Source organism: Eschscholzia californica, unplaced genomic scaffold, assembly GCF_041429995.1.
Source record: "Eschscholzia californica isolate CP2 unplaced genomic scaffold, dmEscCali1.0.p SCAF_6, whole genome shotgun sequence".
Lineage (NCBI taxonomy): Eukaryota > Viridiplantae > Streptophyta > Magnoliopsida > Ranunculales > Papaveraceae > Eschscholzia > Eschscholzia californica.
In genome coordinates, this window is record NW_028238483.1 from 31500785 (window position 1) to 31518394 (window position 17610).

At 37.2% G+C, this 17610-nt stretch overlaps 2 protein-coding genes across 2 annotated transcripts; one reads left to right on the plus strand and one right to left on the minus strand.

The window, feature by feature from the left end:
• Nucleotides 1–9762: 9762 nt before the first annotated feature.
• On the plus strand, nucleotides 9763–14535 carry LOC147533552 (S-adenosyl-L-methionine-dependent methyltransferases superfamily protein). The gene is made up of 8 exons (XM_086647137.1): nucleotides 9763–11695; nucleotides 11785–11934; nucleotides 12622–12892; nucleotides 12980–13090; nucleotides 13169–13343; nucleotides 13447–13719; nucleotides 13817–14011; nucleotides 14099–14535. Exons 1-8 carry the CDS (start codon nucleotides 10115–10117, stop codon nucleotides 14313–14315), a joined length of 2973 nt encoding a protein of 990 aa, XP_086503263.1. The 5' UTR covers nucleotides 9763–10114; the 3' UTR covers nucleotides 14316–14535.
• Nucleotides 14536–14845: 310 nt separating this feature from the next.
• LOC147533553 (monothiol glutaredoxin-S6-like) lies at nucleotides 14846–17226 on the minus strand. The gene is made up of 4 exons (XM_086647138.1): nucleotides 16802–17226; nucleotides 15449–15522; nucleotides 15228–15326; nucleotides 14846–15099 (listed from the first exon to the last, which is right to left on the minus strand). Exons 1-4 carry the CDS (start codon nucleotides 16972–16974, stop codon nucleotides 15041–15043), a joined length of 405 nt encoding a protein of 134 aa, XP_086503264.1. The 5' UTR covers nucleotides 16975–17226; the 3' UTR covers nucleotides 14846–15040.
• Between the last annotated feature and the right edge of the window lie 384 nt (nucleotides 17227–17610).

A 17610-nucleotide genomic window follows, 5' to 3' on the forward strand; every position in this document is an offset into this window, starting at 1 on the left:
ACCTGTGTTCCACCCATCGGGCACACGGTGGGTTATCCATCTTTCCTTCATCCAACGACTAATTTCTTATCTGTTAGGTGAAATCGGGAATAATCTAAGGGTGGGTGTTCTGTCCGAGTATTTTAAGGGAAATCCTACGGCCCGGAGTGCAACCGACTATAGTTTGGACATAAACTTCAAATTAAGACCTTATTTTTCAAGAGATGCATCCCCAAAACCCGAAAGATGCAATTGCCAATTGGATTCCTATATGAAGAACTCGAACCTACTATAAAAATGATTCCCTTCTGCCTCTTCTTCTCTTCGGAGTAAATTATGCTTTGCATGTATGTCTGGAATATAAGACTTAAATCAGAAGATGGAATCAAGAGAATCGAATAGAAAACATTCTAGTATGTCTAGAATACGAAATCGAGAGCATTCCAACATATCTAACATAAAGAATCAAGAGCTTTGTAGTGTATCTATAATCCAAGAGCATTCGTTTGAATCTAGAACTTGTGTTTCGAGCATCGGTTGTACCCAGAAAACAAAGTTGAAGTCAGAAGTCATCTCAAAACTGAACCAGAAGTCATAGCATAACCAAACTAAAAGTTATCAAGAAATCAAGTCAAGAAGGTCAAGTTCAAGAGTTCATGTTACTTACAAAGATTTGACTGCTTTTAGAACGGTGAAGGATTGTGACAATTGACAAACTGTGAAGTATAATCATACCGTAAATATATTATACAAATAAGACAGGTGTAGTCGTGTGTCATACTCATACACTAGACTTTTTAGGGTCTTTATAGAGACAGATTTACTGTATAGTGGGGGTGAATTTTATCAAAAAGATAGAGACCCCTAAAACATAGTAAATTAGAGAAAGAAATTACATTCTTTTTGTTGTTTGGTGATGATGATGATCTTAAGAACTGGAATGGATATCGATGTAATATTGATATGTGTGGTGAAGGAGGGTCCATTTTTATGTCACGTCGGTGAGAATAATGTAAACATTGACAACCTTTTACTGTTCATCTATAACTTTACATTCTGGGTCCCAATAATTCCGTGACATTCATATAATTATTATTTGTCTTTCTCTCTCTAAGTCTCTCTCTATATCTCTATATAGCTTTTCAGCTTTCCCAATAGTCTCTTTCTTCTTTGATTATCAAACTTATCTGTCCATTACTAGGGTTCAGAACCATTAAAAAGATTGGTCCACCTCCTAGGTTGAAACATCTTACAACCCTAATTGGAGGGGTAGTAAGAGGGAGCCCTCCCCAACCCTCTAATTTCATGCTTGTTATTGACTTGATGATAAGTAAGTCAATTGGATCAATAATGATTAAGACTTACGAAGTTATCAAACTTGTCATTGCTTTTACCTATTAGATCCGACTCCATCAAATAGAACCAACGCTCGGTTACTGTCAGGCTGCACCTATAGCCCTGGTTTCAGACACTCCCAAATATTATACATATATTGATCAACTTGCATCTCATATCTAAATGTCGACCGAAATGTGAATGAAAATGAGAATGTGAACGAAAACGTAGTCTCGTTGATTAGACATAACAATTTAAGATCAAATTATTAATCTCTAAGTGAACCTACTATTAATAGATATTTTTGCCTTTCCATGGGCCTTCCAACATTAATACTACAACATCATGGGGGAAGGAATAAGTTTAGTAGGGTTTGTTAGTAGGGTTTGAGGAGGAAAGTGTGTTTCTCACTTTCTCTTTTGAGTTAATTATTATTGATACATGGATTAGTGGTTACCTGTCACTTTGTCTCAAAAAAGGTCACAAACCCTCACCTTCCCTATCTATACACTTCCCTTTCGGGTACCTATCTAATAATCTTCTCCTAGCACAAAAGAGTACCTCTCACTCACATTACTTGATATACCTACCTAAGCTAGGTTTCTCTATCTCTTTCTCTCTCTCTGCCTCTTAACTAATTTCTCTTTGTTTCTCTCTCTCTCTACATTGTTGGTAACTTAGTTCATCAATCTCAATCGATCACTCTTGTCATAACTAAAAGCTAAGGACTGGAACCCAATATTTTTGGCTCACGACAAAAACAGTTTTACAAGACTTGCCACACTTTTTAGCATATCGGAAATAATAATACTATTCTTTAGTAAACCCTACCTTTGGATACTTCCTTATTTTGATTCTTCTTCATATATAATAAATAAGCTCATCAATATTAACCAATTCTTTAAAGGAAGGTCATAAGATCAAACCAATCGAACCCATATATATGTAAGCAGACTGATCCATACTAGGGTACAATCATGTAACATTGTATGTAACGTGCCTAAGTGATCATATGCAGAGAGTTGATTGGTTTCTTCTTTCTTTTTCTTTTTAGAGAGAGAGAGAGAGAGAGAGAGAGAGAGAGAATCTTGATAATGGTTGTAATTGCTGGCAAAGAGATAGGATTCTTAAAACTGAGATATCAAATCTTAAAAGGAATTTCCATGTCTGACATGTTACTAACTTTTATTTTTTGTTTTATTTTTGAGAAGCTCTAGGGTTTGGCCACATCGTTATTCTCACCTCAAAATATTTTGACTTGAATTAGATGGAGAGTTGGAGATTAGCCATGCACCAATTAATATTTTAACCCTAATTTTGTTATTGAAAATGTAATTTGTAATAGCCTAATGTAATAGAAAATCTAGAGAGTAGTCAGTAGTATGTACTATGTAGCTTCCAAAGTAGTAAGTCCAGAGAAGTTTGACAATTAGATAAATCTCGAATATGCACATATTGGTTATTTTGTAAGTTCCAATATGTAAATCTTTAGACTCTACTCGTTGGACTAAATTTTGCTTTTAGTATGTTTGAAAATATTGTTGGGCTTTAGGCCATAGTTTAGTTGGACTATAGGCCCGTTCACTGTAAGAGTTTGAATTCGGCAGTTTCGTGCTTATCACACCTTTGATGTATCAATGCCAATGTAACGACTACTGTAGATCGTAGTCAATATCCATAGATGTAACAATGCCAATGTAACGACTACTGTAGATCGTAGTCAATTTCCAAAAAAACAATTTTGCATGTGGCTAGTTAGGGGTTCTAAAAGGTTTGGATGCCATATTCAAGTGAGGAATAGAAGGAACCTAAATGTGTATCTCATCTTCTTCTTTTTTTTTAATAAAATCTTATACTATATAAATTTGTTTTCTCAAGTAACAAATCTTACCCTACTTTTGTGTGGAATTTGGTTTTTATTTCAAAAAAAATAGTAAGATTTGAATTATTCAGATCTGTCCAAGAGAGACATCCAATTGGTCAGTCAACCAAAATAAGTTTGGCTATGGAATGTGAAATTTGGACTAGTTAGTTTTCCCATCCAATTTAATAGTTAGTCTACACGTACGTTCTTCCCAAGCGAAAATTGTTTTATTCCTTAAAATAATTCAATTTTTATAAACTTACAAAACAAAAAGAAGAAGAAATTTGGTGTTACAGACTTACACATCCATTCTCATCTATCATATATGTAATAATGTAAATACTGATGGTGTGTTTGGTTGCAGGATTCCGAAGTAGGATTCCTATCAAAAGTGGAATTTGGTAGGAATCATGAATCCTTGGTCTGTTTGGCTACCAAGAATCCTAGGACTCTTGAATCCTAAGGATTCCTAATTCCAAAATTTGAATTGGACCAAAATCCCACCCTACCCCCTAGGATTTGCTAGGATTTTGGATTAATGAACCTAAATTTCAAACTTAAAATCAACAAAAAAATATTTCCTTCTACAAAATCATTATTTTTTTTTTCAAAATCATTGTTTTTCTGAAAAATCATATTTTTTCTAAAGACGTTTAAAAATACTCAAATAATAATAAATCATAGGATTCTTAGTTGCCAAACAAGCCAAAAAATATTACTTGGATTCATGAATCCGTGGAATCATGAATCCCAAGGACTCATGAATCCGCGGATTCATGATTCCGCCATCCAAACACACCATGAGATAAAAGTTAGACGAGAAAAAATAAAAAAGAATTTAAACATATATTAACCATCTTAACGGGACCATCAATTAAGGAGCTAAAACACATCGGGGAACATTAGACTTTTTATAAGTACGACGTTCTCAAATAAATCGTCAATCATATTTTCTCCATTTAGATCTTAACTAGATCCAAGTTCATTTTGAATGAGAAGAATTTGTTTTCTTTACAGATAGACAAATGAAACTGACATAAATGATCATAGTCACACTCTAAATATCAATGCAATATCTCTAGATAATAGATTGAGACGGATTGAGTTCTCTTAGGTTTAAATCCAACTATTTTTCTCTTGTCCATATTTAATTTTTAGGTCAACCTAACAAGGGTGGTCTAGACTCTAGAAGATATTAATAAGCAAATGTGCATGTACGCCGATAAAAGGCAAGGGCTCTATGATAAATTATGTCACGGTAATTTTACACTTTCCTATACAAGTAGACTCGTAGTGGCTGACAAAAAATGTAAAGATAAATATTTTGTTCAGTTAATGTAAAGATAATTATGTACATGCCCTAGCTATATATCTCTAGGACCCCCAATGCATAAATGAAGCTTAAGTCTCTATAGGCTATACATACATAAATTGATCAATGTAACTTGAACTTGTGCTGTCTTTATTTCATTCATTCATGGCAATATCTATTTTTCATAAATCAAGCACAAGTCCCTATACATACATAAATCTGACTGGAGGGATTGGGCTAGTGATTCTGCTAGGGCCTTTAAGCCTTCCCATGCTTTTAGTGACCTCTTGTAGTAAATAAGATGGCCCATGGGCTAAAACTACTTGACCCACTTATGGATAAAGGCACATAGCCCAATTACGAATTTTACATGCCCACACACTTTTCTAGTACACATTGTAAAAAAAGTCTCTGCATGGCCTTCTTCTCCCTCCTCACCACCATCACCACCACCACCAGTCCACCACTGCACCCTCCACCGTCGCCATCTCTCTCATCTCGTTGTACTCTTCTCTCTGAACTTAATGAGCTTTAGTTGTTGACAGCATGACATAGACTTCCCTCTACCATACAAAATGAGAAGAGATGAGACTAGAGATTTGTGGAGATTCGAGATGATAGAGAGAACCCTGGTGGGGGTGGTGGTAGCGATGAAGAAAATCATTTTATATTTAATCTTTTTTTAGTGTTTATCAATTCACTTGTGACTTTGACACAGTCAATTGACTAAAGTCGATACTGGGAGGAAAATTATGAATGGTTTTAGTGACTGCGACTTTTTTAGTGGTAAAAATCATGATGTGTGCCTACAAAGTTTCATATTGTAATGTTTAGTGAGGAAAATGGTTTTAGTGACACATGATTTTAACCAAGCTCACATTTAAACTTCTTCCAAGTGCCAGTTCCATATAAAAAACTATAACCTGAAGGGACGGGACGATGTTGGCAGTGGCTTCGTTGGTGATGGTGGTGTTGATGTAGTTGTGCTTGTGCCAATGATGAAGAAGATTATGGATATGAGCCGTGAATGTTTAACAATTGAGTTATTCTAGATCGATCGAGAGTCGGGCCTTGCTCAATGTGGAAGGCCAAGGCATAGCTCGTACCATGTGCCCGACCCAGAGTCGGGCACTTTTGAATCTTTTCTAACCAGATCTAATTCGTATAATTTATTCCATTCCATCTAGTTAGATATTTTAATTGAGTCGACAATATTTGTGTAACTTGTGGTAAGATATGATTATTGTGGGCAGTTTTCAGAAAAGACGTAAACTCAAAGAGGCAAGCTCAATTACCGGTTAGTGAAGAGGTAAAGTAAATTATCAATTAGTGCGGAGTGGGTAAGGTAGAAAATCCTAAAAACTATTGTTGATTTGATAAGACAAAGATTCATTACGAATATACAAATGAGTTGGACAAATAGATTAACCGTCGGAAAGAGTACTGAATTCATAACTTCACGCTTTTTGTGTTGATAAGAAATTTCATTGAACCTCTACAACTTAAGATTATTACAGCAAAGATTAGAAGGAGGAGGTGGAGCAAAGGACAATAACCTCTACATGATGGCAGTTCTATTTCATCTCAGCTTCAAGGTCTTCAATGAGTAAAATCACACAACATAACATAACACAGCTAAAGCTTAACAAGATATCTGCAAGGACTTCAACAAGAGATTCAATGACAATCAAGAGCTATAGTTAATCTATCATCCTTTACATATCAAATTTCAATAAATAAACCGCAAATGTAACACCCTAACAGACATTTGACCTAAGGGGAGATTTTATAGGGCCCCCTCATTTTTGTTAAAAGGGCATCTTCAGTGATTATTTACCAAGTGAAATGGTTCATAGGGAGGCCTTTTAACAAAATTGGGGAGGTCCTATAAAACTTTCCATACCATTATTCTCATATAAATTTACATTCCTCTATCCAGAGCTTTCTAACCATTCAGACGATGAACCTAAAGACTTATATGCCAAACCAACCTCCAATCATCAGTCAATGGTCCCCCCCACCCCAAGGATACCTCAAAATTAACTATGATGCCTCTTGGAATAAAACCTCTCCACTAACTTTTATTGGTATCGTTATTACAGACCATACAGGACAACAGCTTGCCAAAGGATCCACCAAACTCCTCAGCAGATCGGTAGATGAAGGAGAGAGTAAGGCATGTCGTTTTGGAATCGAATGGGCTAAGCATCACAATATCAACAAAGTCATTTTGGAAGGAGATTCAATGAATGTCTCCAACTTTTTGAATGGACGTAGAAGCTCGACTCACTGGACTGCAACTCATGTTCTCAAAGAAGGCAAGAGCATAGCTTCATCTTTTGAACAAGTTAAATTCTTGTATGTTAATAGAAAGTTTAATGGCTTAGCTCACAACTTAGCTGTTAGCTCTAGGAAGACTAATGTTTGTACTTTCACTTGTTTTCCTTCATGCTCATCATCCCATTGTAATATCTATAACTTTGATCAAAATTAATAGATGTTACTTTGACTAAAAAAAAAACAAAAAAAAAAAGAATATATATTTGCAGCAAAAAAAATATAAAGAGTATAAAGAGACATCACATTTATTTTGTAGTAAGGCAAGTTTGGTGGGATCCAAATAAAAAAAAGTCTGGTGGGACCCATTTCTTTTTTTTTTGAGTGGTGTAGATTGGGAGAGGGGTTGTAAGAGCTCAATTTTGGTTTAGGAAAGAATTATTTGATTGATGACACTTCTAAATTACAAATAAGTTCTTGTCATGATTTACACATTACAAAATTTTATGAGTTAGTTTTTTTTTTTTCTGTTAAAAGTTTATATGAGTTAGTTGTGTGAAAGCCCTCGTTCTTTCAGATGAAATTCTTTTGGAGGGGGATGGATGTCGATGCACATGTGACATTCATTCTTCGGCGTTGATGCTTATGATTACACGTACGCCTGGAAACGTTAGCTTATCGACATCAGATATAGACATATCTGTGTTCGATAAGCTATTCGATATCGATAATTATTATATATCAAGGGTTATTTCCCTAATAGCCCCCTACTTTGTGACCAGCTTCCTGCCTGGCCCCCTACTTTACGAGAAATACCCATATGGCCCCTTATTACCGTTAACTTTAACTTTCTGTCACTCTCTCTCCTCCATCTCTTTTTCTCTCTCTGCCATGTCACGCCACCTCATCTGTTAGGCCACCTCATCACCTTCTCCGGCAGAGGTCGCCGGCCGGCCAAATTTCCGGCTGGCGACCTTCAAACTAAAAAAAAAAAAAAAAAAAATTTTTTTTTATCTCTCTCTCTCTCTCTAAGAACTCCGGCGAAGGAACCCTTCGCCGGAGTTCGTCTGTTCTCACGAACAGACCAGATATGTTCGTGAGAACAGACGAACTCCGGCGAAGGGTTCCTTTGCCGGAGTTCTTAGAGAGAGAGAGAGAGAGAGAGGAGAGAGATAAAAAAAAAAAAAAATTTTTTTTTTTAGTTTGAAGGTCGCCGGCCGGAAATTTGGCCGGCCGGCGACCTCTGCCGGAGAAGGTGATGAGGTGGCCTAACAGATGAGGTGGCGTGACATGGCAGAGAGAGAAAAATAGATGGAGGAGAGAGAGTGACGGAAAGTTAAAGTTAACGGTAATAGGGGGCCATATGGGTATTTCTCGTAAAGTAGGGGGCCAGGCGGGAAGCTGGTCACAAAGTAGGGGGCCATTAGGGAAATAACCCATATATCAATATCCGAATATGATAATATTAACGAATAATATCTGATAGCCGATACAAAAACAAAATTTTATATTTTAGATTTAAATTTTTAACCATTAAGTCTAAATAATAAATTTTAACCGTACATTTTATATATTATTATTAATGAAATTTTGTTTTTATTATTTTTTTACATTACTTATCGGAAACAGATATTTATCGGATCTGATATCGGTGTATCCGTATTTGATATCCGATAAGTAATATCCGATTCGATATTCGAAATTTCAGATATTTTTTTAAAATTCGAATACGGATACAGATCGGATGTCGAATATTCTGACAAGATTAATTACACGAGGGTGTAATCTGTGTTCGGTGGGCATGAACATTTCTATAATATTAACATTTGGAGATAAGTTTGGGAGGTGTAATCTTAGACATTGAACATAAGTTTGGGAGGTATAAATACGAGAGATGTAGTCTCCTATTCAACATATGTTGGGAGATATAATCTCAACCATTGAAGAGGAGGTTGTACACTAAAAACGAGACCCTCATCCTTTATTATATAGATGAGATAAAATTTGGGTCCGGCTAAAGATGCCCTCCGAAATTGTTGTTCGCGCCCGACCTCTATTGGCACCCCATATGGAATTGGAGAAGGCGCCCACGTTCCTGCCCCCGTAATCCCAAACCAACTGCCTTAATTTCTTATTCTTTTTCGTGTCTTCTCTTTCTTTCTCTAAAATCTCTTCTTAAGTCTTGGGTAAACATCAAACTTTATTGAGAAAGAACATCCATTGTTAAATGTCTAATTTTAACTCCTGAACTTGAAGTTTCCAAGTTTGAGAGAAAAAAAATTCATGACTACTTACTATTCATCTTCAAACAATCAAAGAAAGGTTACCCCCCCAACCCCTATCTAAGGGATTCTGCGCACATTATGCTTATCATGAAACTCACATATTCCATTAACAATTCCTATCCCTTCATTTAAATATACTAGTTTGGTTATTGAGTTCTCATCCTTCAATTTCAAATTGTGTTTAAAGACTCAAATCAAGAAACAAGTCTACATGATCTGCTTCTTTAGGCTCCCACTTGAACCGTCTGTGAGAGAAGCAAGGATTTCTCCCACGTGACTGAACATGCGAGAGGAGATAGAAACCATTATTTCACGTGACTGAACATGCGAGAGGAGATAGAAACCATTATTTCTCTTACAGACAGTTCAAATGGAAATCTTAAAAAGCGGGTTGAGTATACTTTTTGATCAAGAAATGAAGAAGTGGGTTGATATGTTTCAAGCTCCTTTACAAAAACACTAGATCGTTGCGACAATTTGATTGGTTTTGGCATCGAAGTGGGCAAGACATTGTCGTTGGAAGAATTATGAATCATCAAGGCTTACGAACAGAACCACTCAAAATGGTATGCACCTTCAGACTGACCAGTCCGAGACCTTGTTTTGACTATGGGACGGGTCAATCCGAAAAAGCCCTCCTAGTCATGGGTCAAAGGACATTGACTTCAGTCAATCTCCTAGATGGGGAGCCAAGAGCAATTTTTGAAAGCGCCTACAGTGATTGGAAATCTAAGGGATTGATTGTGGGTAACAAGTAGGGGATCTTCAACCAAGTGGGTGGACTTGAAGACCAATTTGTCCGATTCTTCTTCTTCTTCATACCCAAATTACAAGAGGGATCTCCCTCCCAACCCATCCCCCTAATGTTTCTCCCTCTCTCCTTTTAACTTGTTTGCTGTTTGTCGGTGCAAACTCTTTCCCGACTCCTTGGGATCTCTACACCTTAAAACACTCCCCATTTTTTCATCTCTCTCTCTCTTTTCTCTTCTCTTCTCTTCTTCCACAAACAAACTTGATGTGAAATCTCCCACCTCTCTCTCTCACCAAAACAAAGAAGAAAAAATGGCTTCAGGGAAGCCACGTTCAAGTAAGAGAAACTCACAATCATCATCATCTTATACATCCACCATTACTATGCTTGTTTTTATAGCTTTATGTGTTCTTGGTGTTTGGATGTTTACTTCTTCTTCTTTTGTTCCTTCTCAATCTATCCGTACATCTTCACATACTACTAATTCTCATCACTTTACTACTTCTTCTTCTTCTTCTTCTTCCAAGAATAAAGATAATCCATCTTTTGATGATACTCCTGGTGATCTCCCTGATGATGCCCTTAAAGATGATTCTGATAATAATCAATCTGATAATACTAAATCTGATAGTGAACAACTCAATCAGGACAATACCCATGATGAATTCAAATCTTCTCAAGATGAATCCAAACCTGATGATAGTACTACTAATCATGAATCAGAGATTGATAATAATAATAATAATGATAATAGTAATGTTGTCAGTGATGAACAAGAGAAAGAGGGATCTGCATCATCTAATGAAGAAGAAGAAGAACAAAAGCAAGAGCATCAGCATAAAGAGGAAATGAGTACAGATAATAATAATGATAATGAGAATCAGAAATTGGAGATTTCTACCCAATCCAACACTGATACTACTAATGATGATCAATTAACAGCTACCCAAGAAACAAAAGATGAAGAAATTACCAGTAACAATCATGAACAACAGATCCAACAAGATCCAGAGGTGATTCAAAGCAATGAAAACCTAAATCAAATTACCCAACAACAACAAGATCCAGAAAAGGAAAATAGGGAAGATCCAAGTGAAACCCAACAAGATCCAGAAACTCAGGATAACAATCAACAACAACAGAATTTGAATGAGAAGGTTGAAGAAAATACCCAATCATCAGAATCAGAAGAAGTAAATAATCAAGATCAGAATACTAAAGTAGAAGAAGAGAGTACAAGTTCTGTTACTTCAAGTGATCAAGAACAACAAAATTCACAACCAGAGATTCAAGAAGTTACAAGTAATCAAGAATCTTCTCAAGAACATGAAACTCAACAAGAAAGTAATCCAGATTCACAACAACAACAACAACAAGAACAACATCAGGAGGAAGAATCTCAAAATACCCAGAATAGCAATGATGATCAAGAACAATCTCAACAACAAAAAACAGAAGAAAAAAACTCAGAAACAACTGAGAATCAAGAATTATCTCAAGAGAGTAATAGTGAGAAACCCACTGAGTCAAACTCGGGTGACTCGTTCCCAGATGGATCCCATGCTGGTGGTATACCAAAAGAATCAAAAGAGTCAAATAGGGCATGGTCAACACAAGCTGATCAGTCAGAGAATCAAAAGGAGAGGAGGAAAGATGGATCAACGGACGGTCAAGATGGGAGTATGTATGGATACACGTGGGAATTGTGTAATGTAACGGCCGGTCAGGATTACATCCCGTGTTTAGACAACGAAAAAGCCATCAAAAAAATTCGGTTCACTGGGCATTTTGAACATCGAGAGAGACATTGCCCTGAAGATGCACCTACTTGTTTGGTTCCACTTCCTCAGGGTTATAAGAAACCAATCGAGTGGCCTACAAGCAGAGACAAGGTAAAATTAAATTGATCTCAGCCGTTCATTTTTACTTGATTATTGAAACATCATTTTAATTTGGTTAATAAAATGGATTTGAATGATAGATATGGTATCATAATGTGCCTCACACAAAACTGGCGGAGGTGAAAGGGCACCAGAATTGGGTGAAGGTGAGTGGTGAATTTCTGACATTCCCTGGTGGTGGGACCCAGTTTATTCATGGTGCTTTACACTACATTGATTTCATCCAGAAGGTAACAGAATCATCTCCTCTTTTATTCAATGAAATTCAGAGTGGATTTTTCTTTTTAGTCTCAGTCTGAATCTGACTTGCCTGACTCGGTAGATCACATGAATCTGACGGTTGTAGCTAATCTACAAATCTAAAGGCTTAAAATCAATCATATAGGCAGGCAAGTATAACGAGTAGGATAAAGGGACAGGTATGGAGGGGTTCGGTCGGGCGGACTATATAAGTAGGCGGACTCGGTCGGATCACCGGGTAAGGACCTATGCCCGCGTCCGTCCGCTTAAGCTCTTACGGACCGATTCGGGCATCGGACGGTCACAAACCCTTCGAACTCGGACGGTCGTGGGCGGGTTCCGGATTTCCGGGTGAAAATCCCATCCCTAGCCCGAACCATCTTATTATTGATTCGGACCAGTTACACATCACGAGTTAAACAAAAATAAACAAATTTGACTCTGAGTTAGATTTAAAAAACGACATAGGGAAAACAGAGGCACTACCTTGGTCTGCTTTTTTTTTTTGAGAATCTACATACACTACTGAAAATAGAATGAGAATTCAAAATCTGCAAAGAAATGAAGGATAGGTGTACATTGTTCCAAGACCCCTTAGGACAGTTGATGAAAATTTATATTGTCGAATGAAGAGGATATAATTTGATTATGATTTATTAACCATTTTCGGGGAGCAGTCAGTACCAAACATTGCGTGGGGAAAGCGAACTCGTGTTGTTCTAGATGTTGGGTGTGGAGTTGCTAGTTTTGGTGGTTATCTTTTCCAAAGGGATGTCCTTGCGATGTCGCTTGCTCCGAAGGATGAACATGAAGCCCAAGTTCAGTTCGCTCTTGAACGAGGAATTCCTGCAATATCTGCTGTTATGGGTTCTCAACGCCTTCCCTTTCCAAGCAGAGTCTTTGATATTGTTCACTGTGCTCGTTGTAGAGTACCTTGGCATGCTGAAGGTCTGATCATCTTCTTCACCTTCTGTTATGAACTCAGTTTCCATTTCAGCCCGTTAATTGCTGTGAATACATGGAACTTTGGTGCAGGTGGTCGTCTTCTTTTGGAGCTAAATCGGGTTCTTCGACCTGGAGGTTATTTTGTCTGGTCAGCTACTCCTGTTTACCAAAAGTTGCAAGAAGATGTGGAGATCTGGAAGGGTAAGATAACTGGTTTATTTCCTCTTGTACTCATATGGGGATCTTGTTGAGCTGAGACAAAGAAGATTGTTTTTTCAGCTATGTCTTCGCTCACGAAATCCATGTGTTGGGAACTTTTCACTATCAAGAAGGACAAATTTAACGGCATTGGTGCTGCTATTTATCGTAAACCTACCTCAAATGAATGCTATGAACAAAGAAAGCAGAATAATCCTCCTATGTGCAAAGAGGATGATGATGCAAATGCAGCTTGGTAAACTCAAGTTCATTTCGTTATCAAGTTCCTCATTTCTTTTCGAAGAAATAATTTGTTCTCCTCTGTCGTTAATTACTCGTATATGTGTACATATTCTTAGGTATGTACCTCTCCAGGCGTGTATCCACCGAGTCCCTACCAATGAAGTTGAAAGAGGTTCCCGCTGGCCAGAAGAATGGCCTCTTCGAGTTCATAAGCCTCCATATTGGTTGAACAGTTCTCAGAAAGGAATCTATGGCAAACCAGCTCCTGATGATTTTGCAGCAGATTATGAGCACTGGAAGAGAGTAGTAACCAAGTCTTATATGACAGGATTAGGTATCAGTTGGTCGAACGTGAGAAACATCATGGACATGAGAGCCGTTTATGGAGGGTAAGTCAATCTGTTTCGTTCTTCTTCACCTTTATGACCTAAGACGATTATATGCACAAAAAGTCTGACGTGATATATATATATGTTCTGTTTACAGGTTTGCTGCAGCTCTGAAGGATCTTAACGTGTGGGTTATGAATATAGTAAATGTAGACTCACCTGATACACTTCCTATTATTTACGAGCGAGGCCTTTTCGGAATGTACCACGATTGGTGTGAATCCTTCAGCACGTATCCCCGAACCTATGATCTCCTGCATGCTGATCATCTCTTCTCGAGGTTGAAGAAAAGGTACAGTTCTAACTTCAACACTATTTATCATTTCCACTTTTCTATTTCAGCAAGTTATACCTAAAGTATGGTTTTCGGACATTTCAGATGCAAACTTGTGCCTGTGATTGCTGAGGTAGATAGGATAGTTAGACCGGGTGGTAAATTTATTGTTCGTGACGAATCAAACGTGCTAGAAGAAATTGAGAACATGTTGAAGTCTTTGCATTGGGAGATCCATTTAACATTTTCTAAAGATCGAGAAGGGATACTCAGTGCACAGAAATCCGAATGGAGACCAGATACATATGCAGTTTCTTCTTGATTAAGGATCAATGTTGTAATTTCGTCTATTTAGTAGATCATCCAACAGTTTTCCTTTTTTTTTTCGTTAGCAACATTAAACCATGAGTTATTGGTAAGTTAAATTCGTCGAATCAAGTGAGATAAACACTTCTGTATTGTTTTCAGATTGCATGTAAAAGAATGAGAATTGTATAAACAATGAGAAGGTTTTGTAGTTTTTAATGAAAATTTACTGAATATAACAATCTTCTCATAATTAGGAAGAACAGATTGGCCGCTATTTCGATATTTTCAAAGGTTACCAAAGAGAACGTAGAGGAGGCCAAATCTCTTATCGCCGGTGCCGTTTGCAGATGGCACTTCTCTGTTCTGAGAAGGTTTTTGGTTGTCAATATTCGATTTCAACCCCCAGATCTTCATGTATCAAACATTCGGCCTCATAAGGTGTCACAGAAATGGATGTTCGAGTTGAAGTTATTATAGTTATGCTTCACTTTGCAGTGATGAGCAGAGACCATCATTTAGCAAGTTCACTAATAGAGCCCGTAGTTTAAAGAGACTGAAAGTGAACTATAACTTCATTAATAGTAATTGTCTGTTATTGATTTAAACCATCGATGAACATTTGTTACACTCTCAAGTTGTAAAATTACATCCGAGTTCCACATGAAATTACATCTTGACTTCCACATACAATTTCAGCATTTTTGTTGACAACTTCTGTGAGATGTTCGAACCAAAATTTCACACACTTGTGTCAAGAAGTTTTTGAAGTTCGCCATTCAGAAGTGCAGCTTTGGTATCTGTGAAACTCAAAATAGAATGAACATTAGAAAGTTCATGATTCATGAGGGTGAAGAAGAAACAAGGGCTAAATAAACAGAGTATTTGCCGATGATAATAAGGTTGACGGAAACATAAAAGTACTAACCATCAGAGCCGCCAATATGCTTTCCGTTAATAAAAACTTGTGGTACAGTGCTACGGCCAACTAGATCAAGAAGAATGTTTTGGATTTCCCACCCATCATCTGTGTCTCAAACACCGACACAGAATATTAATCCCGTAAAAAACAGAAGCAAAATTTTTTTATTTGGAAAGAAAATCAGAATTAGCTTTAGTGGATAATTTACCATGGAAGGAAAGAGGTACCTCGAAGATCAAGCTCCACGACAAAAGGTTTCTCGTGTAGTTCGCTAAATATGCGTTTTGCGCGTGTCGAGTACCTAGCATCAGAGATTAAGGTTAATTCTATATTTTCTATAAGAACTTACGAAAAGTAACATAAATTAAACTATATTTTTATCGCGAACTAACATAAATTAAGCTATCAAAGGTGCGCAGATAAAATCAGTTAACAAGTTCTCAGCCAAAAAAAAATAGTATTCCACCAGAGAAATAAGGGCATTCTTCGAACTTCCTTCCTGGAAGATAAATTCATACCTCCCGTCTTTCATGTCTTCGACAAAGGAAGAGGCATTGACAAGGTCAATTCAGTTAGGTCTCTAGGAGCAACTTAACTACCCTGGTGTATTTCCTCTCCTAAGGTACAACAATATTGATAAATTCGAAAACCTCCCTCTGTGGTGTACCTTTGTTTCTAACAACCTTGTCATCAACTATAATCTATAGAAACCCCAAGCATCTTTCCGGAAGTACCAAAAAGAAGCGGAAATATAAGGCTTCGAACCCTAAACCAATATAGAATCTGTGAAACAAGGAAATATCCTCTGCTACAAACAAGCACTCCTAAACTAATTCATGCACTTCGACTTAATGAGAGTAAATTCCTTGAATGTCTTGACTACTATCTGCCTTATGTCCAAATGAATGTGTAGGATGACTCATACCCCGAATGAATAAGGTAAATACCCTAGAAACTTCCCATATGATGTACTTAGTCAAAGATCACTTAAGTTATTAATTATACACATTCATTTGAAAATGGCTCAAACCATAGCCAACAAACTCACTAGCCTCCAGTAAACTCTAATCAATTTGAACCGACGACTTCCATCATACTAAACTGCTTTACACATCATAGTGCCACATCAAAGTTAGTGATTATTATTAACCAAGCTAGTGATGGTGAAACTTCGAGCTTCTTTCAGGAATGGGAGAGTTTGAGAAGCTAGAGGCATTTGTGGTAATGAAACGTTACTAGGCAATCGATTCATTGATAACCAATCTACCTGAACCTGAGTGTGGAGAAAATGACGAAACTTTGATTCATCGGATGCTTACCTATCTATCCCTAGGGCATAAAAAATGCTAGAGCTGAATTACACATTAAGTTCAAACTAGTAATCCGATGTTTACTGGTAAAATATCAACCTTTAGAAAATGGAATTAGGGTGTGATTTGAACTGAAAATATATTTGTTACCTTACCAATATTCTACAATCATAACTAACTTCCAATAATTTGAGTAAACCCGTTGAGAAATTATGGAGATTTCCAATGGAAAATTAAATGAGAAAGAGAGAGAGAGAGAGAAAGAGTTACGGGCAGTATGATTTGGAGAAGATGGCGATCTTGTTGGAGTAAACAACGTTCTGTACAAAAGCCGAAGGAGAGTTCATAGCTAGGGTTTTGTTTAGTTGAAAACCCAACATTAGAAGAACAACAACAACAAGAGTAAATGACGAGCAGATATTGCCGGCCAATCTTGTCGTCATGATTGCCTTCCTCCAGAGATCGAGAGAGGAAGAGAAAGCGAGAAACTTGAGGAAAGAGAAAAGGAATATCGTCAGGCTCGGGCAGGGCTTGATAAACGTGCCGAGCTCGAGAGCCCACCACCTGACCCTCCTCTCCTGCAGACTCCGAGCCAGCCTACAGGCAATCGCTACCCGACTCAGGTCGACTATTACATATAGGATGGCAGGTGACACAGTCCCTGGCAGCGTCTTCAATATCAATCGTTATTAGTTGCCAACAACTGGTAGCCCAGTGTAAGTACATATACTCTGCAATGCGGAGGTTCTAACTTCGATCCCATTGAAGTGCAAATCTAGAAATACTGAACTTGGGTATAAATAAAGTAGTTTCTGTTGACTTTAGGCTATTTCATTCGTCGGACTTTATGCCAGTAGTATTTCGGTAGTTATCGTGTTTATCACATTGTATCGATATATCAATGCCTTTGTAATGACCATTGTAGTCAATGCTAAAAAAAAATATCGTTATTAGTTATGAGACTTTCTATTATATGAGACTCTTCTCGTAAGTTTTCTCATGTGGGGTGTTTTTTTACATGTTTGTCTACAGGGTAAAATTTGGAATACAGGTTGTTGTTGACCCTATTACATGTGTTA